The sequence below is a fragment of the Mastigoproctus giganteus genome, chromosome 7, assembly GCF_048544385.1.
Source record: "Mastigoproctus giganteus isolate SK-2022 chromosome 7, ASM4854438v1, whole genome shotgun sequence".
Taxonomy (NCBI): domain Eukaryota; kingdom Metazoa; phylum Arthropoda; class Arachnida; order Uropygi; family Thelyphonidae; genus Mastigoproctus; species Mastigoproctus giganteus.
The window spans coordinates 146,789,417-146,812,561 of record NC_143581.1 but is presented as its reverse complement, the minus strand read 5'-3'; the positions used below and the strand labels follow the sequence as shown (position 1 = coordinate 146,812,561).

At 36.5% G+C, this 23,145-nt stretch overlaps 1 protein-coding gene across 10 annotated transcripts in view; it reads right to left on the bottom strand.

Moving 5' to 3' along the window:
• The window catches only part of Sema1a (semaphorin 1a), a 699,485-nt gene that overhangs the window by 183,188 nt on the left and 493,152 nt on the right, over nucleotides 1-23,145 (bottom strand). For all 10 annotated transcript variants that reach the window (XM_090377935.1, XM_090377936.1, XM_090377934.1 and 7 more), the window contains 2 exons: nucleotides 19,557-19,704; nucleotides 16,400-16,521 (listed from right to left, as the gene is read on the bottom strand). In XM_090377935.1, coding sequence (XP_090234061.1) covers nucleotides 16,400-16,521; nucleotides 19,557-19,704 — 270 coding nt within the window. The remainder of the gene's footprint in view (nucleotides 1-16,399; nucleotides 16,522-19,556; nucleotides 19,705-23,145) is intronic.

Genomic DNA, 23,145 nt, shown 5'->3' with positions numbered 1-23,145 from the left:
ATTTATATATATATTGACTTGCCCTGGGTAATGTCCTTCAGTTCATAACATTCACTAACTTATTCATTACAATATAGTACTACTTATACATATGTGTTCAATCAAAAGTTCTGATAAATTGGTTATCAGGTGTCTATAGTCGGTGAGATGGTGAGAGTACTTAAGCAAACTAATCACTTACTTACATAACTTGGCAGACTTCACGGTACATCCTTCTCTAAGCGAGTCGGGGATCTTTTCTATCTGGGTCGCATCTCACAATCACTGGGGGAGTTCGACGCAAGATACTGGATTCCTTCTTGGGTACCTTTTATTTCTTAAGGACGCATTAATTTCATCTGATCAGAATGGCTGTACTCTTTTTGTCCGGCTTCGGATTTCATCAGCTCCAGCGTAATTGCTCTCAGAAATATCAGGCAATCTCGTTCCTTCATAATGGAGTTGACTCCTTCTCATCTACTTTAAGGATCTTGAAAATTTTTCCCTCTTTTCTATGGCATGTGTTCATCTCTCACTTCGAAACTCAGTCTACTTTTGACTGACTGTCTGACCGACTTCTGCACCTCAACTTCATCTTTCCACTTACTCGACTGCCTCTCTCACTAACTTATTAGATCAACGACTTAACTGTTCACTTAAAGCTTATCTACCCCTCATACTGACTACACATTAAAACTTAGCCACTTTTTCTCCACCGGCTACTCTATCTAAAAGAACTCATTCCTTTCTTTTCTTCTCCAACTCTGACTCACTAATTTATTCTTCTACACCACCACTTACTCCCACTGAATCACTCTCCCTCTGTCCGTCTCCATCCACAAATTTTTCTCCCCAGTTTGTCACGCCTCTCCACAGTATTTCTACCAATCTCCTCCTTCCTATATTCATTTTTATCCTTTCATTTGTTGGCAGGTCAGCCAGCCCTGTAGCACGTGATTCACAATACCCCTCTCCTTTTTTATTTCCTACCTGTTGACATCCGTTGAGCTCTTTCATGTAGGCCGAATGTATCAAAACAACTCCTCCTGTGTCATCACAGCTTGTCTCAAAAGCACTTCAGACAAACCACAAATGTGTCACTGGAGACCATCGCGTCTATTTTTAGAGGCTTGTGTGTGCGTTTTGCCGAATGCGTTTCCGGTGTGTGACCCCTCATAAACTTTAAGTTGTTTATTGCGCCGAACCTCCCGCTGGGCTTGCCATAGTATTTTCCGTCAGTTTTCTGTTTTAACGGATGTAAAGCTAATTTTTCTGTTTTTCGTTCCTCCTACCTTTTAATTTTTACAATCCTTACTGGATAATTCTTGTTTATTGAAACTGACGCTATTACCATTTCTCCCAACGGCAAGAATCCAAAAAGGAAAACTAACTTCAGAAGTCAAAAAAAAATATTTTATTTTTGTAAGATTTTCAGATCTTACAAGTTCTAAAGTTTGTACTAAAGAGAAATTTGGACGACAGGTACAATAAAGAATGCGCTCGCCATTTATTGGAAGAAAAAAATTAGTTACAAAATTTGTCACTGTATGGTGTGTAACTACCTTAGTTATGATTATGCAAATAACGCAAGTTATTTGCATAATTTTAAGTTAGTGCCACTACTCAGCTCTACTGTACTGTATAAAAGTAGCCTCTTCTAATCATACAGTTGATATTTGCCTGCACTACAGCTGGAATGCCAACAACATTGCAGCAAAACCCACTATTAGTGAAGCTGTACTATAACAGCAACAATGTAGCTGCGGCTATCAGAGAATTCCATCATCAGAAGCGCATAAGGTGTGGACCTATGACTGCAGTCTTCAAAATTATTGCAAAATTTGAAGTGACAGGACATCTTTGCATTCAACCACGTAGTGGTCGAAAACGAGTGGACTCCTTTTGTGTTGATGTGGCTATAGCTGTCATGGATTTACCAAGTCAATCTCCATGTGGCAGTGCAAGTGTGCCAGCTGTTTCTCGTTAAGTGGACATGCCATATTCCACCGTAAGGCTAGTAATGTGTCAGGCATTGTGGTATTATCCTTACAAGATGCACGTGCTACAGCAGCTAAAGCATGGTGATGTAGATATTCGTTTCACATATGCATTTCAGTTTCTGCGTGAATGACAGTGGATATCACTTGGTCATGGAACATCCTTTGGAATGTTTAAGTCCACTTCTGCTTAAATGGACAAGTGAATGCGCACAACTGTTGCATTTGAACAGTTGTGCAGCCCCTTGAGTTATCCAAGAGGTCCCATTGCATTCTCCAAAAGTGAATGTGTAGTGTGGACTTCCAGCCACATTCATGATTGGGCCATATTTTTTTGAACAGGTAACACAGACTGGACCTGGCACCTGTTCCATCATTGGACAGCAATATTATGAAATGTTGGCAAATTTTGCAATACTAGAACTGTAACAACGTGGGTGCCTTCAGGATACCATATTCATGCAAAGTGGTACACAGCATCACATCCGCCGTTGTTTCTAAAGATTGTTAAGGCAACACTTTACAGATGAGTGGGTCATCATTTGTTGTTTCCAAACATCTTGGCCACCCTGATCACTGGACCTCGTCCCATGCAACTTCTGGTTGTGGGTTTTTTTGAAGAACCAGGTGTATCGGGAAATATGTCAAATTCTGGGAGATCTGAAGGACAGCATTAGACATGTGCTGGATGTTCCAGTTGACATGTTACGTTTTGCTGTGTGTGTGCACATGTATATATAGGGGGTCCACAAAAATTTTTGAAGGGATCCATAAATCTCAGTAGTTTGGGAACCACTGGTATAAAGCAATAGTCAGGCCACATTTTGAGTACTTCATAGATGTCAGAATTCCTCATTTTAGTCAGGATATAGAGCTGCTGGAACAGGTATAAAGGGCAATGAGACTGGCAGTGGCATATCCAAGTATCACTGTAAGGCGGGGCAGAGCAACTAGATCCAGGTAACATCGTAAGGGGGCGTGGCGACCAGGCGTTTGAGTTTTTTTGTAGAATGCCTCCTGCGTTATTTTTCTTTAAATTCAAATTTTTGGTTAAGGGGGGATCATATTCTCCCTCTGCCCACCCCTGAATATGGCCCTGGAGACTGGTGAGGCAGAACAATGGGGGTGCCTTCACCAAGAAAGGCTTCAGTACTGCAAAATCTGGAAACTAGGCACCTGCAAGGCAATCCTATTGAGGTTTTTAAGGCTTTGAATAGCTTGAACAAACTCAGTGCTGATGGTATTCTTTCTCTTCGTCGAAGCATGCACACTAAAGAACACAAATTGAGGAAGGATTGTTGCAGAACAGATGTGTGGAAGTTTGCCTTCAGCCAATGGGTGGTCGATAGCTTGAGTAAATTCAAGGAAGAACTAGACAAACTAGTGGAGGAGATGGATAGGTGAAATTCCCCACCCTCCCTTTGGTTAATGCTGTATAAGTTTGCTTTCTTGTATAATTTACCACTAACACTAACTCAGGACAAAAAAAAAATAAAAAGTTTACACAAATGTTTGATTCTGAATGGTTACAGAGCTATTGCTGTTAGAAAAAAAAATAAAAGAGGGGCCATGGAGTTTAATAGTTAACAATAATAAAAATAAAAAACAAACACGTACTAGTATGAACAATAATATTGCTAGTACGGGTTTAGTTATTCTTATTTATATATACTGTGTGTGCGTACGCATGTATATATATTTTTTATTTTTATTTTTTTACCCTCCACTGAAAATTAAAACTCCACAGAAGTTTTAAAATTTGAATGACCACAGCTCCATAATACATTAAAACAGAAGCAGTGCAAGGCTGAGGAGAAAGTGATTCTTGCACTGCTATTGTAAAGAGCAGCAGCCTGGAGAGCAAGTTGCTCAGGATTTCAAGAGCTGCATGGCATCTTCATGGAAGAAGTAAATACAGGTACTGGACCATTTATTCAGCAAGCTTGGGACCAGGAGGTGACCCAGATTTCTGGACCAAGGCTTAAGGTCTTAAAATATAAAATAAACAATGAAAAGTAAAGAACAAAATTATATATAACAGATACAAATTAATACACTTCTAAAGCAGGGTCTCTGTTTACTCAATAATAATCCACTACTCTTCATCTAAAGACAATTCATCATCTGGGGTGGCAAGTACAGGAAGAGAAGCAGCACAGGTATTGGAGGTTGAAGGTTGAGACTCAGGCTAAACTTCACTTCAAAGTTTCTGGTTGATCTTTGGAAATATGTCCTGCAAATTCTGTTGTTTCATATACTTCGGTTTTTCTTTAATGAAAACCTCTTGTGTTTTATACAGGCATAAAGTTCTTTAGAAACCAATTGTTGAAAATCTGTGTTGTAATCCAAATCACAGGAAACACTCTGCATCCCTTAAATGCCCTAAGATTCTGACTTTTCCCAATGGGAAATTTGCACTTGTGGGTGCTGGCTGCATTGGAACATGCAAGAATCTTAAGTTGTTCCCTGGAATTCTTATACCCTGCTGGTGCTGACTCATCTGGTGTTACATATGACTTCCTTGGTATGTAACGCCAGAATAAAGAAGTTTCATCTGCATTGTACACATGTTCAGCTGACAGTCCCTCATCAGAAACCAACTTGGCAAATTCATCTAAATGTGCCTCTGCAGCATCGTGGTCTGCAGAAGCCTTTTCTCCAGAAACCTTCAACTTGCAAATGCCATACCTTTGTTTAAATCTGTTGAACCACCCAGATGAACATTTATATGGAGTTGTCAAATTTAATTCCTTGTGAAAAAGTTTAGCTTGGGCCATTATAATGGAATGATCAAGTGGAAACGTTTCACTCCGACATTACCTAATCCATTCAAGCAACACTCTGTCCACGTCTACCCTCATCGACTGGTGTCAAGTTTTTCACTTCTCCATTAATTTAGGCACATCAGTGTCACCGTAGTATCTGTTTCTTGATATCATACATACTAGATGTACCAACACCATACTCCTCACTCAAATGCCGCACTGAAGCATCTTTATTGAGTCTCATAAGTAACTCTACTTTCTTCAATATACTGAGCGCAAAATGTTTCCTTTTAGACATGGTATTAAATGAAAATTAAAATAAATTAGGACAAATAATCACATAGATGTAGAGGAGCAAGTGTACACAGCAGCTGTCATACTGAAACTGATGTGCGATTGATTGCTATGATTCATGCTTGCTATATTCCGCACCTGAATGTTGTCAATAAAAAGCCCGCCAGATTCGAAACTAGCAGGTTTCAAAAATAGCTGGTTTTCTGGTAATTCCAGTTTTCTGGAAGCTGGATAAATGGTCCGGTGCCTGTAAATGGGCTGTGTTAGGATAACTTAGAGATATAACAGGTGCATCTATATTTGCATGTACACCAAGGCTAGAAGTATAGTAAATAAATTTGATGAATTTGAAGTGCTAATCCACAAGTTCCTGTCAATATTTGGGAAGTTAATATCCCCCATTACAAGATATTCTGATTTACTGCCCCACTATTTCTCTGCACCATTGTTCATTTTACTCATCAGAGGCATTACACCTATAACACGCCCCTACTCTCATTTTGCCTTTCCCAGTTTTTCACACCAAACTGACTCAACATTGCATCATCCACTCATGTGATCTGGATGCACTTCCTTAGATTTTGTTTCTTGACTAACAGCATAACCCTTCCTCCCTCCTATCCTTTCTGTACACATTGTACTCCCCAAATTCCGATTCTGCACTGCTTATCTGTGTGATACCATGTCTCTGATATCCCAGCAATATCTGCCTTTGATCAGCACTGCCTTTGACTTATCGATTTATTGGAGGATTGTTTTCTACAGCAACATGTTCGAAGGGCAACCAGAGGGAGTAATACCCTTGATCTGATTATCAGCAGTGATTATTCATGAATTAAGAAGTTGCAGATAAAGGAAATTCTAAATGGGAAGCCTTCAAGGAATTAATCTTGGAAACTACTAGGCTTTTAATACCAAATAAGAAATACTGTTCAAGATTTAGACCTGAATGGATGTCAGATTAACTTATGAGGCTTGTGTCAAAGAAGAAAAATGCACGATGCATATAAATTATCTGGTGACACAGAAGCATACAGCAGATATAAGATAGTCTGTAATCAAATCACAAAGGAGACTAGGCAAGCGAAGGCTGATTACAAGAAATCCTTAGCAAAGGAAGCAAAGAAAAACAACAAAGACTTCTTTACTTATTAGCAGAGGCATACGATGCAAGAAAGGCAAGCTTACGCAGGGTCAGCCAAAACAAAACAAAAAAAAACCTGCACCCATTTCACCTCTATTCTTGTTCGAATACCTGTCCTCAGCCTTAAATTTATTTAAGGCATCAACTTCCACAAAAAAAGATGGAAGTCTGTTCCACCAATTAACCACCCGTTGGCTAAAGGCAAACTTCCACACATCTATCCTACAAATGTCTTTCCTCAATTTGAATTTATGCCCTCTCAGGTGATTATTCTGAGCAAGAGGAAGAATCCCATCAGCACTGAGCAAGCTCAAACCATTCAAGGCTTTATACACCTCAATCAGATCACCTCCCAGGTGCCTAGTTTCCAGATACTGTAATCTGCAAAACCTAAGCATTTCTTCATAAGAGCAACCCTTCATTCCATTCACTAATCTTGTTGCCCTTCTCTGTACTCGTTCTAACAATTCTACATCCTTCTTAAAATGAGGCCTCCAGACCTGTATACAGTACTCAAGGTGTGGTCTGACCATTGCCTTACACGAGAGGATAATCACCTCCTTATCCCTGCATATCATTGACAAGACACCATGAGCTACTCCTTCCAAACCATTTGCACTGCTCAGAAAACTTCATATCTGCCTGCACAATTACCCCCAGGTCCTTTTCATTCTCTACCACTGTCAGTGTAGTACCACAGAGTTGATACATTGCTCTGGGGTTACTGTTTCCCATATGTAGTACTTTACATTTGTCGAAGTTAAACTTCATTTGCCACCTCTCAGCCTATCTGCTCAACCTTTCCAGATATAAGTTGAAGCAGCATACTGTCATTAGTGTCCTTAATAACCCTGCCAACCTTTGTATCGTCTGCAAACTTGGACATTAAGCCTGATATACCATCATCAATATCATTTATAAATACAGAAAACAATTGTCTTCTCCCACTCAACCATCCCTTTATCCATAGCAGCAATTTGCCTCAAATGCCACACTGCTCCAATTTGTGAAGCAGTCTTCCATGTGCAATAGTATCAAAAGCCTTTCTAAGATCCAAATATATCAGGAGTGGCCAACCAGTTGATTGCGGCTTTAATTTCGGTCAATCACGACGAATTTCAAATATATATAAAAAATAGATTAATCAAAATCTAAATATTATATGCCCCATTGCATACGCTTATTACAAATCCGTTGAATCACGTGACCAATCTTGTCGCCGCACAGCTGCTAGGCTTGTTTAGTGAAAATTCACGCATTTACATTGAGAAGAGCATAGCATAGCATATGTGTCGAATTCTTATTTGGCTTACTTAATATTAATAACTGGACAGTGCTTATACGTTAATTTAATACCCTCAGATTTAAAATGAATACTACGGAAAAGAGTAAAACGTATCATTTTCATCAAGAGTGGGAACTAGAACACTTTTTTGTAATGATAAAAGAAAAATGTTATTTGATTTTCAATGCTTCCATGGCTATACCCAAAAAAGGAAATTTAGAAAGGCACTTCAAAGCACTCCATGGTAAATACCAATCAAATTTTTCTCCTAATAGCAACCTTAGAAAAAATAAATTAAAAAGAACTTAAATCCAGATTATTCGCACAACAAAATTTCTTCGTGACACCTAATTTACAATTTAAAGCAATAACTGTAGCATCATTTAAAGTGAGTAATTTCTTGCAAAAAAGTGCAAACCATTTTCTGATGGTTAATTCATCAAAGACTCATTTTTTAGAAATAACAGATTCTCTTTTTGAAAATTTTAGGAACAAAAATGGAATTGAAAGTGCCCTTCAAAATCTGCAATTATCTTGAAATACTGTGATGCGATGCATCAAAAAAATGAGTAAAAATGTGAGCCAAACAATTGCGTGCTCATATTGCCAAGTGTGTGTCCTTTTCTTTACAACTGGGTGAATCTACAGATGTCAGTGATATAGCTCAACTGCTCGTTGTTATTCTTATGTTTTTTGATGATTCTGCCACTAGAGAAGAACTGCTGGTTGTGGTTTCGTTAAAAGAAAGAACTAGAGGTCTTGATATATTTAACGCATTCAAACATTATATTGTAAAAATTAAATTGCCACTATTTAAGCTCGTATCAATAACAGATGGAGCTAAAGGAATGACGGGGCATCTTAATGGATTCATCGCATTGTGCCAAAAGGATGATGGATTCCCAGATTGAGTTACCACTGTATCATCCACCAAAAAGTGTTAGCCAGCAAAAGATTAAATACTAAAAGTATTATCGACATAGCTTTCAAAATTGTGAATTCCATCAGAGGACAATCTCTTAAAAGGAGACTGTTTAAAATGCACCTCGATGAAAATGAACCAGATCTGATATTACGCACAGATGTGAGGTGGCTGGGCTGGAGTAAGTTTCTACAGATTTCGAAATTTGCTGAATGAAATTAAAAAATTTGTTGATCAAAGGGGAGATGATTATTAGCAGATGCAAGATACGGTGTGGTAGTGTGATCTGACTTTTTGGCAGATTTTACTGGTAAATTCAGTGATCTGAATTTGGAATTACAAGGAAAAAATAAAAATGTGGGTGACATGATTCATAGTATTTCTGCATATAAATAAATTTTTGGTAATGGCTAAGGATCTCAAAGAAAAAAAAATTCTATCATTTGCAAATATATCTTGTTTTTGAATATAATAGTGAGAAATGTTTCTGAAATTGAGAAAGTTGTGGATGATTTTGAAACCAGATACAGTGATTTTAAAACAACTGAAGACATTGTTCAATATATTTCTTGTCCATTTAAGGTCGACTTAGGTACGAAACAAATTGCAGAAAAAAAAAAAAAGCTGAGATTTTTCACACAAAGAAAATATTAATTGAAAATGAAATTATTGCATTGCGTAACAATATCTTCCTAAAAGCCGGGTCATCAATCATAAAGACTTTTGGAAATGTTTGCTGAAAAAAATGCAGTGATTTTTTAAATTCCTGTTTTGGTTTCACATATCTATGTCAATCGGGCTTTTCGTATTTGAAACAAAAAAAAAAAAAAAAAAAAAAAAAAATGAAGAATCGCTCTACTCTTACAGAAGTAGAAGGGAATCACCAAGAAAGAGAAGAATGATGATATCCAGCTCAGGATCCTGGGTGTACCAAGCCCATATTCACAAAATGTGAGCCCCTGAGGTTAAATAGTATATCCCCGATTTTGAAAGCTTGGCAGATGACATTAAGAAACGAATGTCACATAAATTAAACGCATAAATTTAAAATAAGAATTCCGAATTGAATTTAATTTTAAAATTTATAAACAACATTTTTGTGTTGATTAACCTTTTTAACTATGTGCAATGAACTTCTTGAGATGGTAGATTGCAGCACATTTTTAAGAAAAAAATGTCTATTGCATCAACAATTAAGTTCCCCTTAGTAAAGCAAGGGTTTGCAACTACACATATATAATATCAACATTCTGAGTACAACTGCTACCGAGGTTGGTTTTTGTTAGTTTATGGGCACACCAGCTACTGTGATATTGAACATTTGAAATGGTTTTGATGATTTATTTCTCTCCCTGTTGCTGTCTAAATTTGATTGAAGCACTGTACAAGTTTTAAGAACAAAGCTATCAGCAATATCTTGTAATAGATACTACAAAATAACTGTCATACTTAAGCATGATGGAAGAAAAATGCCATTTGAGATGCATGTTTACAATTCATTTGTTGTGAAAGATTGATTATATGTTGCTTCACTAGTAGTGTTAAAACACCATACCTTCTGTTTAATAACATTGTTCTTTCCGCTTATGCTTTTAGTCTCTCTGAAATACTGATGTGAATGAAGACATTGCCAATACATCAGCAATGTATTTTGGATTGGCAATATCTTTTCCATTCCAGGTCAATAGTGGATTAATATGAGGGGAAATTGACAAATTCTGTATTCTGTTCTGTGCTATTCAAATATCGGTATTTCCTGTGACTAAAAGCAAATCTTTTCCTTGATTTTTTTTCACTCTCCCTTATGCATCTATCATTTGCTCTAAATTTGCTTTGCACTGAATTAGGTTCACTGTTGCAATGAGCTTACAAAATAAGTTCCATATGTTTTTTCCATGTGCTTGTGCTACCGTAGTTCCAGAGTTTTGGTTGAAAGTTGAATCTGCGATGCTTTTAGAATGGCAGATTCTGTGGCATTTAATATCTGATTTGAGATGATTCACTGCTGCATCTACTGAGAATGCAAGTAGATATTTCTTGTAAAAGACTGCAAGTTGTCTGTATCTAGCCCAATATCCATCGTGAAATTTCCACTGACCACTTTCATTATGATCCAGAGAGCATGTTGAAATTTGGCAGAGTGGTGACCATTTAATGCATAATCATGGAATCTCCAATTAAAATGTTTGTTGTGTCAGACAAATATTCAGTGGTACCCCAAATGCTGTCCCATGATGCATATAGGCAGTCATTCTTAAGCAGTCAATTTGAGTGGTGCAAAAGTAAAAGCACACGAAATGAACTGCTCAAATCTGTCAACACACTACTGAACTTTGGGCTATTAGCATCAACAATTCATTTTGTTTATAGCTTGGTACACATCTTTATTTTTTGTAGGTGTTAAGGTTAGTTTATGTGCAGAGAATAACCTTTCGATAAAACTGAGTTTTGTTCCCATTTACAGCTCAGCCCAAAAGTAAGTGTTCGCTTTTAGCTGTGAATACCAGACTTATTTTTCAATCTTCATTTATGAATTTTTGGTATATGGTTATTTCTCAATTTCCAAAAATTACAGCACACAGAACAGGGTCACTCAAATATAGGTAGCAGCAAACATGTTAATTAATGGATAAAGGATAAATGGACAACAACTGAGCTTGTCCCTATAGGTAAATGCACATACACTGCCCTACCATTAGCATCTGGACACCCCTCCATTGATAGTTGGTCACATCCTACCAAGTGTCAGACAACTATAAGTATGCTCATAGGTCTTTGAGAAAGTAATAAGATTGTGATAAAAGAATGATAATAGGGTGCTACATAAGCAATCTCTCTGCACACAATTCAATGGCATTGAAGGTCCCAGGTGTGCAGCTGGGACCGTCAATGCCTTCTATTCCCCAAATTGTGTGTGCAATCCACTGCGCTGACCGACTAGTAGGCGCATCTCCTTGTGATGCATTCCTTATATTATTTATTATCTGTATGTGGCACATATGCTTGTTTTGCAGTGACTCCATTAGATGGTGCATCTTTTTTATGATGCGTTCCTTATTTCATCTGGAACTGGTGCATCTACTTGGGGTACAAGAACTTTAATGACATTGACATCTCCCTTATATGATGTGATTTTGTGGTGAACAAATACCCATATGCATATGTATTGTATTAATTTGTCTTATTGTACTATATTATATGTATTATATAAAGCATTTGTACAGTATTCTGTATAGGTGGCAGGGTTGCCAGAGAAGCTGGCTGGGACTGCAAAGTTTAATAAATAAAAATTACAGCTGGTGATGTGATCAGCAAATACAATCAGACTGGTGCTAAAACAAATGATCCAGAAAACCCTCTGAAGCTGGCTGAATGTAGCAAGAGTACCGTGCAAAAAAACATCCACTCAAAATTCAGGTTTATGTTGCAACACACACAAACCCTCAGACAATTGGGTCTCATGTCAGCACAAGTAAGTACCACATGATGTGTTACCATGTTACATATTGTTTGTTATTTGGTTTTTAGGAGCATTAGCAACTAAGGCCATATTGCTCCGGGATATGCGGTGGTCATTCCCTGAGCTTTCCGCATCCTCTGTATTTGGTGGTAACGGGCTTGAACGCCGGTCTAATCAAGAAGCATGTGCTACACACTGCTGCTCCTTCCCACCTGGCTATGGAGGCGCCTGTTACATATCGTATCTATCCACAAGATAATAATCACTAGTGCCAAACACCATATAGCTAGGTGTAAGGCCTACTGTTCTTGGACAAGAGACAAATAGAAAGCTATGCTTTGAAGTAACACGTCATGGTACAGGATCTACTACTCTAATGGTCATAAAACTGGGTGTGGCAGATGCCTGGAGAAAGATACCTGTAGTATTGTATTATCCAATGAAGTTTGGTAGATGTAGTATGATGGTCTGGAGCTGCATTTCATAGTTTTGACCAGGAAAATTGGTTGTTTTGAACAACAAAGCCATGAATACCAAAGTCTATCTAAATGTACCAGTTAATAATGCATTACCTATACTGTAGCAGCATGTCAAGGAAGGCTTATACCTGTATGAGCAAGACAATGGATCATGTCAGGCTGCATGTGTTGCAACAGACTGGTTTGAGGACGTGAGCACAGACATATTTAAACTGGTTACCCCAGTCTTGGCCTTAATCCCATAGAGAACGTTTTGAATAAATTGAATGAGATGCATTTGAGGAGAGAGACTTGTTTACACCCAAAAATAAAGCTGGACTAACAGCCATTTCTAACACCAAATGGCAGAAAATATCTGAAGACATTTACAACAAAAATAAAATAAAAAACCTGGTGGAAATTGTTTCACAAAAGGTTCCTGTACATAGGGTTTTTTTTTTTTTTTTTTTTTTTTAGATATGCTGCAGAGGTCTGAATACCAATATTTAACACCAGGTTCTGTTGTATATCAAAGCAGTTTTTCAAAAAACTGTGTTCACTTGCACAAACTGAACAATGTCCACTAAGTCACCTAGTATGCAAACAGGAGGTAATAGCTGACTAATCTGACCATCCAGGTACTGATATAAATAATATTTATTTAGTGGGAGATAAGATAACTGTTAAAAGCAATACTAACAATGACTTGTTCGATGATTGCATTTTTAATAGCACATTTGCAGCTTAAGCCATAACATACCAAATCAATACTAACAATTATATGGAATGCAATTGCTCTAACAATGTTTGCAGTGAAATATGCTTGGCAATATCAGAGAATGAGTTGCAATTGCTAGACCTACATGAGGAGTTTGAAGGTATATGGTCTTTTCTATGGATTGTGTAGTGTTTTATTTCTAGCTCCATCTGTGATGTTGATTTATTTCAAGTATAATCTGATTTTTTTGGATTTTCTCTTTTCCTTACCACTGGTCACTATCCTTGGAACAGTGTTCACCATGGTAATTTGGACAATTCGTTGTTTGAATGACAGTCAGTGTGTTCATGTTGCTTGGAGATGTGGAGAGGACAGATTGCTACCCCTCTACAGACTGTCTGGGAGTGACCACATTTTTGAGATTTAAAACACCTTTTTTCGGGTGGCTAATGTTCAAGCTGTCTCATTTCTGATATTGCTTATCCTTTTCAAAACTGTATGGTGATTTCGCCTCATTTTCACTGCTGTTTGTTTGGTCACAGGGATAGGTGGGAACAAAATGACTGCTTTGCAGTGGTCTGAAATTGGGAGTTAACAGTAGAGATGATATGGGACTGCAAGGCCTAGGATAAAAATGTCCTGAATCACGTAAAGGATCTTAAGTTCTAGCTTCCAGTTGAGAAACATGATTTAAGAGATTTTGCGGAGTTCTCTAACAACAATTTTCTCCACTGAGGATAATGTGCCTACACAACAACAAAATGAGTTGGAAGGGGTGGTAAAGTCTATCACCTTCCATTTCCCATTTTGACAAGATCTACAACAGGTGGCTTATTTTCTGGACAGAAGGAGCCTGCTTCAGTTCTTTTAAGGAACAGCACAGCTGCCAGAATATCATTTGCTTTGGCCCTGTTCAGGTCATAGAGAAGCATGATTGTTGGTCCAACACCTGGAATTTTTCGAATGTTTCTTTCTGGCATATTGGTGACACCAGTGGGTGTAATGAAACATGATTAGTGTTCTAAAAAAGTCCGAGGTATTTATTTTACAGTTAATACTTGTTCTTTGAGCAAGGATTACTGACTGGCATTGACCTAAGACAGCAGCGACGGTGTTCTAATGGCAATTCTGCTTAAACAGGTGATCTCATTGGAGACTAAGCACATTCAGTAGAAACATACTGATGACTTGGTAAAATGCAGTTAAAGCAGGACGACCAGACAACCCAGTTATTCAGATTTTTCTGAGTTTCAGTATATTGTTCCAGTGCACTAAAATGCCGGATAAAAAATTTCAGTGAACAATTTTTCTTAAAGGCAGCAGTAGCTTAAAGATTGCAAATAAGGTTACAACATTTGAGCCTGCAAACAACAAATTCAATCGTTAGCACCATTCTATCAGAAGTCTACTTTGAGGGAATACCTCTTTTCATTTTTCACATGCATTTAAAATAATGAAGTTCGAACATGTGTACATTAAATTTTTCTATAGACTTGAGGAGTCAGCCTTTGAATCACACAAAATACTTGCTACAGCACAGAGATAATAAAATGATGAAAAAGACTAAGTGGTTTTTAAAGGGTTTCCGATGAAAATTTTTCACTTGAATACGAAGAAAGACGCTGCACCCTGTCAACATCCAGTAATGATGTGAACACTTCAATGAAGTGTGCACATCACTCAATCAAATTGATAGATGACCATTTGAGATATTGCTGAGGAGATCTTTCATTTGGTTTCTGTTCAGGCCATTTTGGTTAAGGATTTGGAACTGCAGCAAGTTAGTACCAAATTTCATAACATTGCTCCATGTATGGATTGGATTGGAATTTTTCTGGCACATTAGCAGCAGTGGCTATTATACGCCAAGAGCAAGGTAAAAATAGATTCTGATAACTTTAAAAGAGGTTACCAGATCAAAATATTAAGTTTAAAAGGCAGTATGTATTCTAAAAATATAAAGCTTATTTTATATACATGTATATAAATCAGTAAGTTATAAAAAACTAAAAAGAGCTGACAGACACCTTGTCATTGACGAATAAAATCTGAGTGTATACAGCTCAGTTAGATGGTTAAAAACGGGACAACACATATTATTAAGATCTGGGCATTTGATTAAAATGTTTCAGGGATAAAACTGTATCACAGGACTCACACATAGGAGGGTCATCAGCACTCAGCAAGAAAGAATGTGTCAGATAACTGTGTCCTATGCTGGTCTGAGCAAGAACAACTTCCTCCTTATGATTCCTGTGCAGAGTACACTGCCATGGTTCAATTACACGTTTTATCTGACGTAATTTATTTGTAGTCTGTCTACTCCATGAATCCTGCCATTGGGGGTGTATCTTTTGGTGTATTATTTGCCTGTAGTCTGTACAGGGGACTGACAGGCAACAATTATTAGCAGGAATTGCTGATTTGGCAACAGTATATGTATTTACACTAAAGTAAATTTACTCCAAAACCTCCTAACCAAAATAATTTGGAATTAGATATTAACAGAAATTTGGAAACTATATAGATGGTGTTACAGCTTTCCTTTCAAAAGCTCCAGTGACGGCTATAACATAACTTATGATTTTGTTCAACTGTCTTCCATGCACCTGCCATAAAAAAAAAAAAAAAACACTTTGGGAGGGGGAAGACTTAGCCAATCACTTCTTTACTCCCTTGGAGGGTAGAAATCAAGTCATGTAATGGTTTAAATTTGTATGACTTTGTGAATATAGAGAACAGTAAAACTTTGTGACGATTGGTAGTTGTTTTTGCACATTCACTGCAAGGTTATAATGAGAGGAAAGGAATGATTTGGTAGGAAAGCCATAATGCATGTTAAAGTATTTTTTGCAAAATTTCTGTTAGCATCTAAATATGAACTGATTTATTCAGCTAAAAAGTTTAGCAAGAAATCTCTTGATTAAGGGACAAATAGCCCTGAAAAGGCCATCTGAATGGTGGTCATATCTACTAAGAATAAGTAACAATAGTTTTCTCTATTGGGTAAGCATTACTTATTCTAAGTGGATATGCCACCATCCAGATTGGTGATGAGATTCTTTAAACAAAAAAAAAACATTTTAACCTAATAGGAACTTGTGAAGACATTCACAATATGGATTTAAAGAAAAAATGCCATGTAATTAACTTCAGTTAACTTACTACGTACAAAAATTATGCATTGCAGTAACTTGTATGTCTGTAATTTTTCAGTAGATTGGGGCTTTTTGCCCCAAAATTTTGACCAAGAAATCTCTTGAATTAACATGGTTAAATGTTTCCATTTTAACACCCCCATCCATGATTTATAAAATGATCAAATTAAATTCCAGAAGCAAATCGTTTGTTTGTTTTTCAATTTTAAAATAACATACCTGGAGATAGGGTGCAAAACAACAGGAGCATCCCAGAATGTAGGCACTGCCTGATCCATCAGAGTATGATCTTTAATAAAATTAACAGTGACCTCTGGCAAGGTGCGAGAATCATTTACACACTAGAATGTAAAAGAAAAATTGCAGCTTTTAACATGTGCACAGTCTGAAAATGCTAAATAACAGAAATTTAAACATAACACAGTTAGATTAAAACTGAAATTCAGCTAAAGAAAAGTCCTTATATTTATTATAGTTCAGTTCTAAATTGTACGGTTAATCCATTTTAGTTATTGTAAGCCAAACAGATATTTAATAAGCGTTTTATTAAAATTCATTTGGAGAGGTTCTTTAAAGAAAAAAATAAAAAAACGATAACAGATTTAGCATAAATTATATATTTTAATATACATTGTTACCTCTCTAATAAAAAAGATTTTTAAAACATAATGGAAAGTCAACGGGTCAATAAAACAAAGGAACAGCAGCAGCATCTGCCACTGCTTTGTTTTATTGACCATTTGACTTACAAAGAAGCAGTTTAAGAAAAATACTGCCAATGTTCTCATCTGCTCAGAGAAAACCTACAGGATCCTGTTGACCAACAAAACCCATAGCATTTCAACAACCACTTCAGAAAAAATTAATTTGCTTGAAAGAATAATGGCCTCTAGGCTATCTCCATATACTTTTCCAGGTTATGTTCATATCCAAAACTGAAAAACTAAATTTTAGTTATCCTAATCCAAAGAAATATTTAATAACCTTTCTATTAAAAGTTATTTGAAGACCACTCACCATTCAAATAGAAGCAAAAATAAAAAAAAATTTACAGAATTAATATATGAAACTGAAAATAATATTACAAACAAAAACCATGGAACAGTTTTTTAATTTCAAACTTTCATTCCAAAAGAGTGGGTCTCTTCCCTACCAGATATAAACTATCTTCTAACATCACTAAAAAACAGTTCAGTCCATACAGTTTCACTGACCTAACCCTGATTTTGAATCAGGTTAGTGTAATACATAACCAGTTAATTTTGAGTCAAGGATCAAATTATAATTCCCAAGAATTCTGTTCAGTTAGTTTAGAAGTTAACCATGTGGAGGTTGGAAGCAACATAACTTTGGTTCCATTTTAATAAATCACAACGAAATCTTAATCTACAACAAAATGTTGGTTGGCTGGTTGGTATGGCTCTTTAACGAAAAAAAGGGCTGCTAGGACTAGGAGCCAAGCCAGTTCATGAAGAAAAATGTAATATAACAGAACTTATGATATAACTGGATCTGTTTTAAATAATTGAAAAGGTCAGTCAAGATTTGATTTGTTTCCTATTAAATGTTTTAATATAATGACTGCTGTAAATTAATTATAGATTGTAGTTGTACTCTTCATGCATCATAGCATTAACTGCAGTCAACACAGTTGTGTTTAACCGTAAGCTGTGTATCACAATGTACGAACTGAGGAGTCGACTCACATATTAGTAAATATAGTTGAGTGATGTGTATGTTTAATACATGCCCTTGGTAAAACTACTAATTTCTGCCAATTAAATAAATTATTACAAGATTCTCAAAGACAGTTGAAGTGTATTTTTATGCTGATTATCTCACAATCTTCAGTCATTCTCAAAATAGGCACACCATAGAAAGACAAATTCAGGCTTCAATAAACAAAACATATTGGATGACACGTTATGGCTATTGCCTCTCAGAACAGAAATCAGCCATTATCCACTTCTGTAAGAATGCCGGAATGCATCCTGAACCAGATTATGGTTAAAAAGTCAACTAATTCCAAAAACTAACTATCAGATTTTTAGGTTATTTCTAGATAGCCAACTCACATTTTCAGCACACATCAGAATTTAAGTAGCTTATGCTTAAAAAAATTAAACATTCTTAAAAGTATTTCCGTAACATGAAGTATATATATATTGCTGAACTATATGCCATTAGACTAGCTTTAGAACATGCAAATAACATAGTCACAACCCAAATCTTAATATATACCTACTGAGAATTGCTTTGGGAGCCTCTCCAACACAAAGTCCTTATACTGAAGAAAATGAACCTCCCACTACATCTCAAGAGGAAAACTGTACTACTCAGCTAAGCAGCTAAAATTCAGAGCCTACCATTACATCCTGGCTAGAATTACCTCTGATCCAGCACTGCTACAATTTTATGAAAGTTAGCCAAATGAAAACAAACCTACTAGAATAATATAAAATCTGACGAAGACTTGGAACATTCAACTTAACAAAATTCATTAAGAAATAGAACAGCTAGATCCACCATGGTCCATAAAAATAGCTTGCTGTAATGATTTACTTTGATTGTTGGGGGAAAAATTCATTAGCCACCTGCAACATCCAACCACTTGCAGCCATTTCAACTGCTCATTCTGATTATCAAATTACACTGATTGCCCAAACAGATACTGTTGTGGATGCAGCAGCAGTATCTAATATATTGTACAATGATATCTCCCTATGGATAGAATGTAGTATATATATTGCTGACCTATATGCCATTAAGCTAGCTTTAGAACATGCAAACATAGTCACAGCCCAAATATATAACTACTGCCATAGTATGGTATCAGGCTTAAAAAAAAAAAAAAAAAAAACCCCTACTCTTCTACACATTAACAAATTTGAGCTCTCTTATGGATTTTTGAACAAAAACTCAAAACTTTCTGCTGGATTCCAGGACATTTTGATATCTCAGGGAATGAACTAGCAGACAAAGCTGCCAAAGATCCAACTATGAAAATATAGTTCACTTCTTCGTATCTTACAAATTATAAAATGATAATACAGAGACCTTGTAAAGATAAATGGCTTCAAATCTGGTGGGCACAAACAAACTTTTAATTAGATTAAACAACAAGCCCAACTATAGCAATCTAGTTATCATTTAGCTGAACAGCTGCTGCATATTATTTATTAATAGATCAATAAACAAACTAACGATATGTTTCTTTTATGGTGGTTCTTAAGAAAAACTTTCATTCATAGCAGTATTTATGGCAAAACTGTATATTTACTGCTTCAATTCTACTTAAGAGTATTTAAGCGTTAGATCTAAGATCAAAACAGGAAGAGTATATTATCATAAATTAGTCTACAATTATTACAATCACCTGTCCAGGACGAGGTTCTGGAACTTTAGCGTTTGGAACAGAGAGCCAATTTGAATTAATGTCTTCTTGGCCTTTGAAAGGACCATCAAAAGTTCTAATGACATCCTCCAATCGGTATGCACATACTGCTGATCCACTGATGCTATTTCTGTAATAGTATATGTGAATAGGACTTACATGGTTGGCAAAATAAAAAAATAAAATAAAAATAGAAAATTTTCTTTAAAAAAATCTATTCAGTTTTATTCAACAAAGATGTTTTTATCCAAAAATTTAATTTGGGAATTTATGTAACTTAAATCTGGAATTAAACAATCTTTCCCACTAAACATTGCCTTGCAGCATTGTTGTTCAATGAAATGTAGAAATGTATTATTGTTTAAGCTTCAAAATAAAAAAAAAGAAAAACAATACTTCATTTAAAAACATGCATTAGTTTTCCCTCCAAAGAGTTAAAACAAATGAAAATCAATTGAAAACTGAAATTACCAAATTGCTTTATTCATAATGCCATGAAAATATCATCTCAAAGAGCTTGCCATGCTAATGTTGTTGTTTGGTTTTTAGGAGCATTAGCAACTAAGGCCATATTGCTCCAGAATATGCAGTGGTCATTCCCTGACCTTTCCCCATCCTCCGTATTTGGTGGTGATGGGCTCGAACCCAGGTCTAATCAAGAAGCATGTGGTACTCACTGCTGCTCCTTCCCACCTGGCTACGGAGGTGCCGCCATGCTAATGTAAGTACGTTTTATAAGGATTAAATAGGACAATCAAAAAGGGATCACATTAACATAGCTGCAGATTTGACTCTTTAAACCATTGGAGAGTTGGCATTTTTATGCAGGAAGAAAAAAAGGAAATTTTTCGGCCAATAGGTGTTTGTTGAAAGGGTTTTTTTTCCCTGCCAAAAAAGGTATTTGTTGCAAAATGAAAGGATATTTTTCACACACACAACAGAATTTTTATGAAGTCTAAACTGCACTAGAAATTAAATTTCAATGACAACAAACACATGGAAGTGTTTATAAGTACAGTATACTACCAAACATTCATTTACCTAGGATCTCTCTGGCTGTTCATTTCTGTTTGAATTTTCTACTGCACATCCACTGATTTTGGTACTTCGAGAAAGACGTTGCTGCAGATTTTTCCCTCATCACATGTCGAGTCAAAATTTAAATCATAACTGTCTAGACTTGGCAGCCAGAGGCATTTCCAAAGCTTCATCGAAAAGAAATCAGGCTTCAGTTTCTGATTTTCCTCGCCCAGCAGAATATTCTCTCACACTTACCATTGAAATGAGGATATGCTAAAATGACAAGCATAACTGCATAATTTGTTGTATTTCAACCTTACTTGTACACTTGTCAGTTCCCCAAAAAATACCATTATTCTTTCTTAATAGCATCTGGCTGGGTTTCACTCTGAAATTGACAAAACTGATGCTGCAAAGCATCTACCTTCATCTACTTCTTTATCTTTAGTGACACTGAGGTATACTTGAAACTTGACCACAAAATATTTCAAATTTGAAAATGCCCTGCCAATCGATTAAATGTGATACTTCACATTTATAAAAACATTTTTCAATGGGAACTTGTACACTATGTAGTAATAAACAGCAATACAGTATTTTCTCACTGAGCAAAATAATTTTTTTTTTTTAGATTCTCCATGAACTTGGCACAGAAATGCTTATGACCAAATCAGAATCATCCTCCTAGTTTATTCTGCTTTAATAATAAACTTACAAAATGGAAGTGAAGTATTTGAAAACTACAGGTAAAATAAATTTGTTTATAATATCAGCCAATGGAACTGAGGGTAATGACCTCAGTACGTGGATACACTGTACATAGGACAGAAGAGCTGTTTGGATTTCCAAATATTGGCATCACATTTAAAAGAAACAAGCAAGCTGTACATGTTCCTCTCTTCTGGTTTGTTTAAGCCAGGGGAAAGGAAAGTGTACAGACTTTCAGCATGAGTGGGATAACATGCTTAGAGTTAACAGCTTCCTTGGCCTGTTTGGGATTGCATTCCCTAGAAGTTTGACTCAGTTCTTTTTTTCATGGGGAATTCATTAATTTCTCTTCTTTCAAAACTTTCTTTGGATCACAAAAAGTCTGGATAGGAGTAAGTGCAACTCACCACTGACTGGTTGTACTTTTCAGTTCGATAACTCAAAATGCTGATTTGGCTTTTCTCACAACTTAAATATAAATAGACTTGTCAAAGGCTGCCCCTGTTCTTTCAACAGATTCTAATTTCTCATTTAATTAAAGCAAGCCAACATGTACACACATGCTTCGATTTTTTTTTCACTTTAATAGCATATCGACTTGATATTGTTTAAATAATATCTTATTTTAAGCACACCTCTCTAGATAATGTCTACCAAGTATTCATCCACCAGGCAGGCATTCATCTCCCTTTATGGCACACAAATAAGATGACAAGGGCACTGTTATTATGTCTAATTGTTTGCAAATGCACGATTGACATTGCATTTCCTAATGTTCAAAATTGAAAGGGGGAAAATCATCTACATATGGTAGAGAGCAAACCTATTACCTTTTCAGATTTTACAATACATTAGCATAAGCATATGATGCAAGAAAGCACGCTTATGCAGCATCAGCCAAAAAAAAAAAAAAAACCCCTTGCACTTCACTCCTCCGTTCTTCCGAAATACCTGTTCAGCTGAGCCTTAAATTTATTTAGGCTATCAACTTCCACAACAAGGGATGGAAGTCTGTTCCACCAACCAACTACCCCCTGGCTAAAGGCTAATTTCTGCACATCTATCCTACATCTGTCTTTCCTCAATTTGAATTTATGCCCTCTCAGGTGATTATCCTGAGCAAGAGGAAGAATCCCATCAGCATTGAACATGCTCAAACCATTCAAGGCTTTGTACACCTCTGTCAGATTGCCTTGCCGGTGCCTAGTCTCCAGACACTGTAATTTGCAAAACTTAAGCCTTTCCTCGTAAGGGCAACCCTTCTTTCCGTTCACTAACCTTGTTGCCCTTCTCTGTACTCGTTCCAGCAGCTCTACATCTTTCTTGAAATGAGGCCTCCAGATCTGTATACAGTACTCAAGGTGCAGCCTGACCATTGCCTTATACAAGGGAATAATCACCTCCCTATCCCTGCTAGAAAAATTACTGTATATCATTGATAAGACACCATGAGCTACTCTTGCAGCCTGTCTGCACTGCTCAGAGAACTTCATATCTGCCTGCACAATTACCCCCAGGTCCTTTTCATTCTCTACCACTGTCAGTGTAGTACCACAGAGTTGATACGTTGCTCTGGGGTTGCTGTTTCCCATATGTAGTACTTTACGTTTGTCAATGTTAAACTTCATTTGCCACCTCTCAGCCCATCTGCTCAACCTTTCCAGATCTTGTTGCAGCAGCATGGTGTCAGTAGTATCCTTGACAACACTGCCAACCTTCGTATCATCTGCAAACTTGGACATTAAGCTTGATATACCATCATCAATATCATTTATAAATACAGAAAACAATAATGGACCCAATACTGAACCCTGAGGGAATCCACTAATAACATTAGTCCACG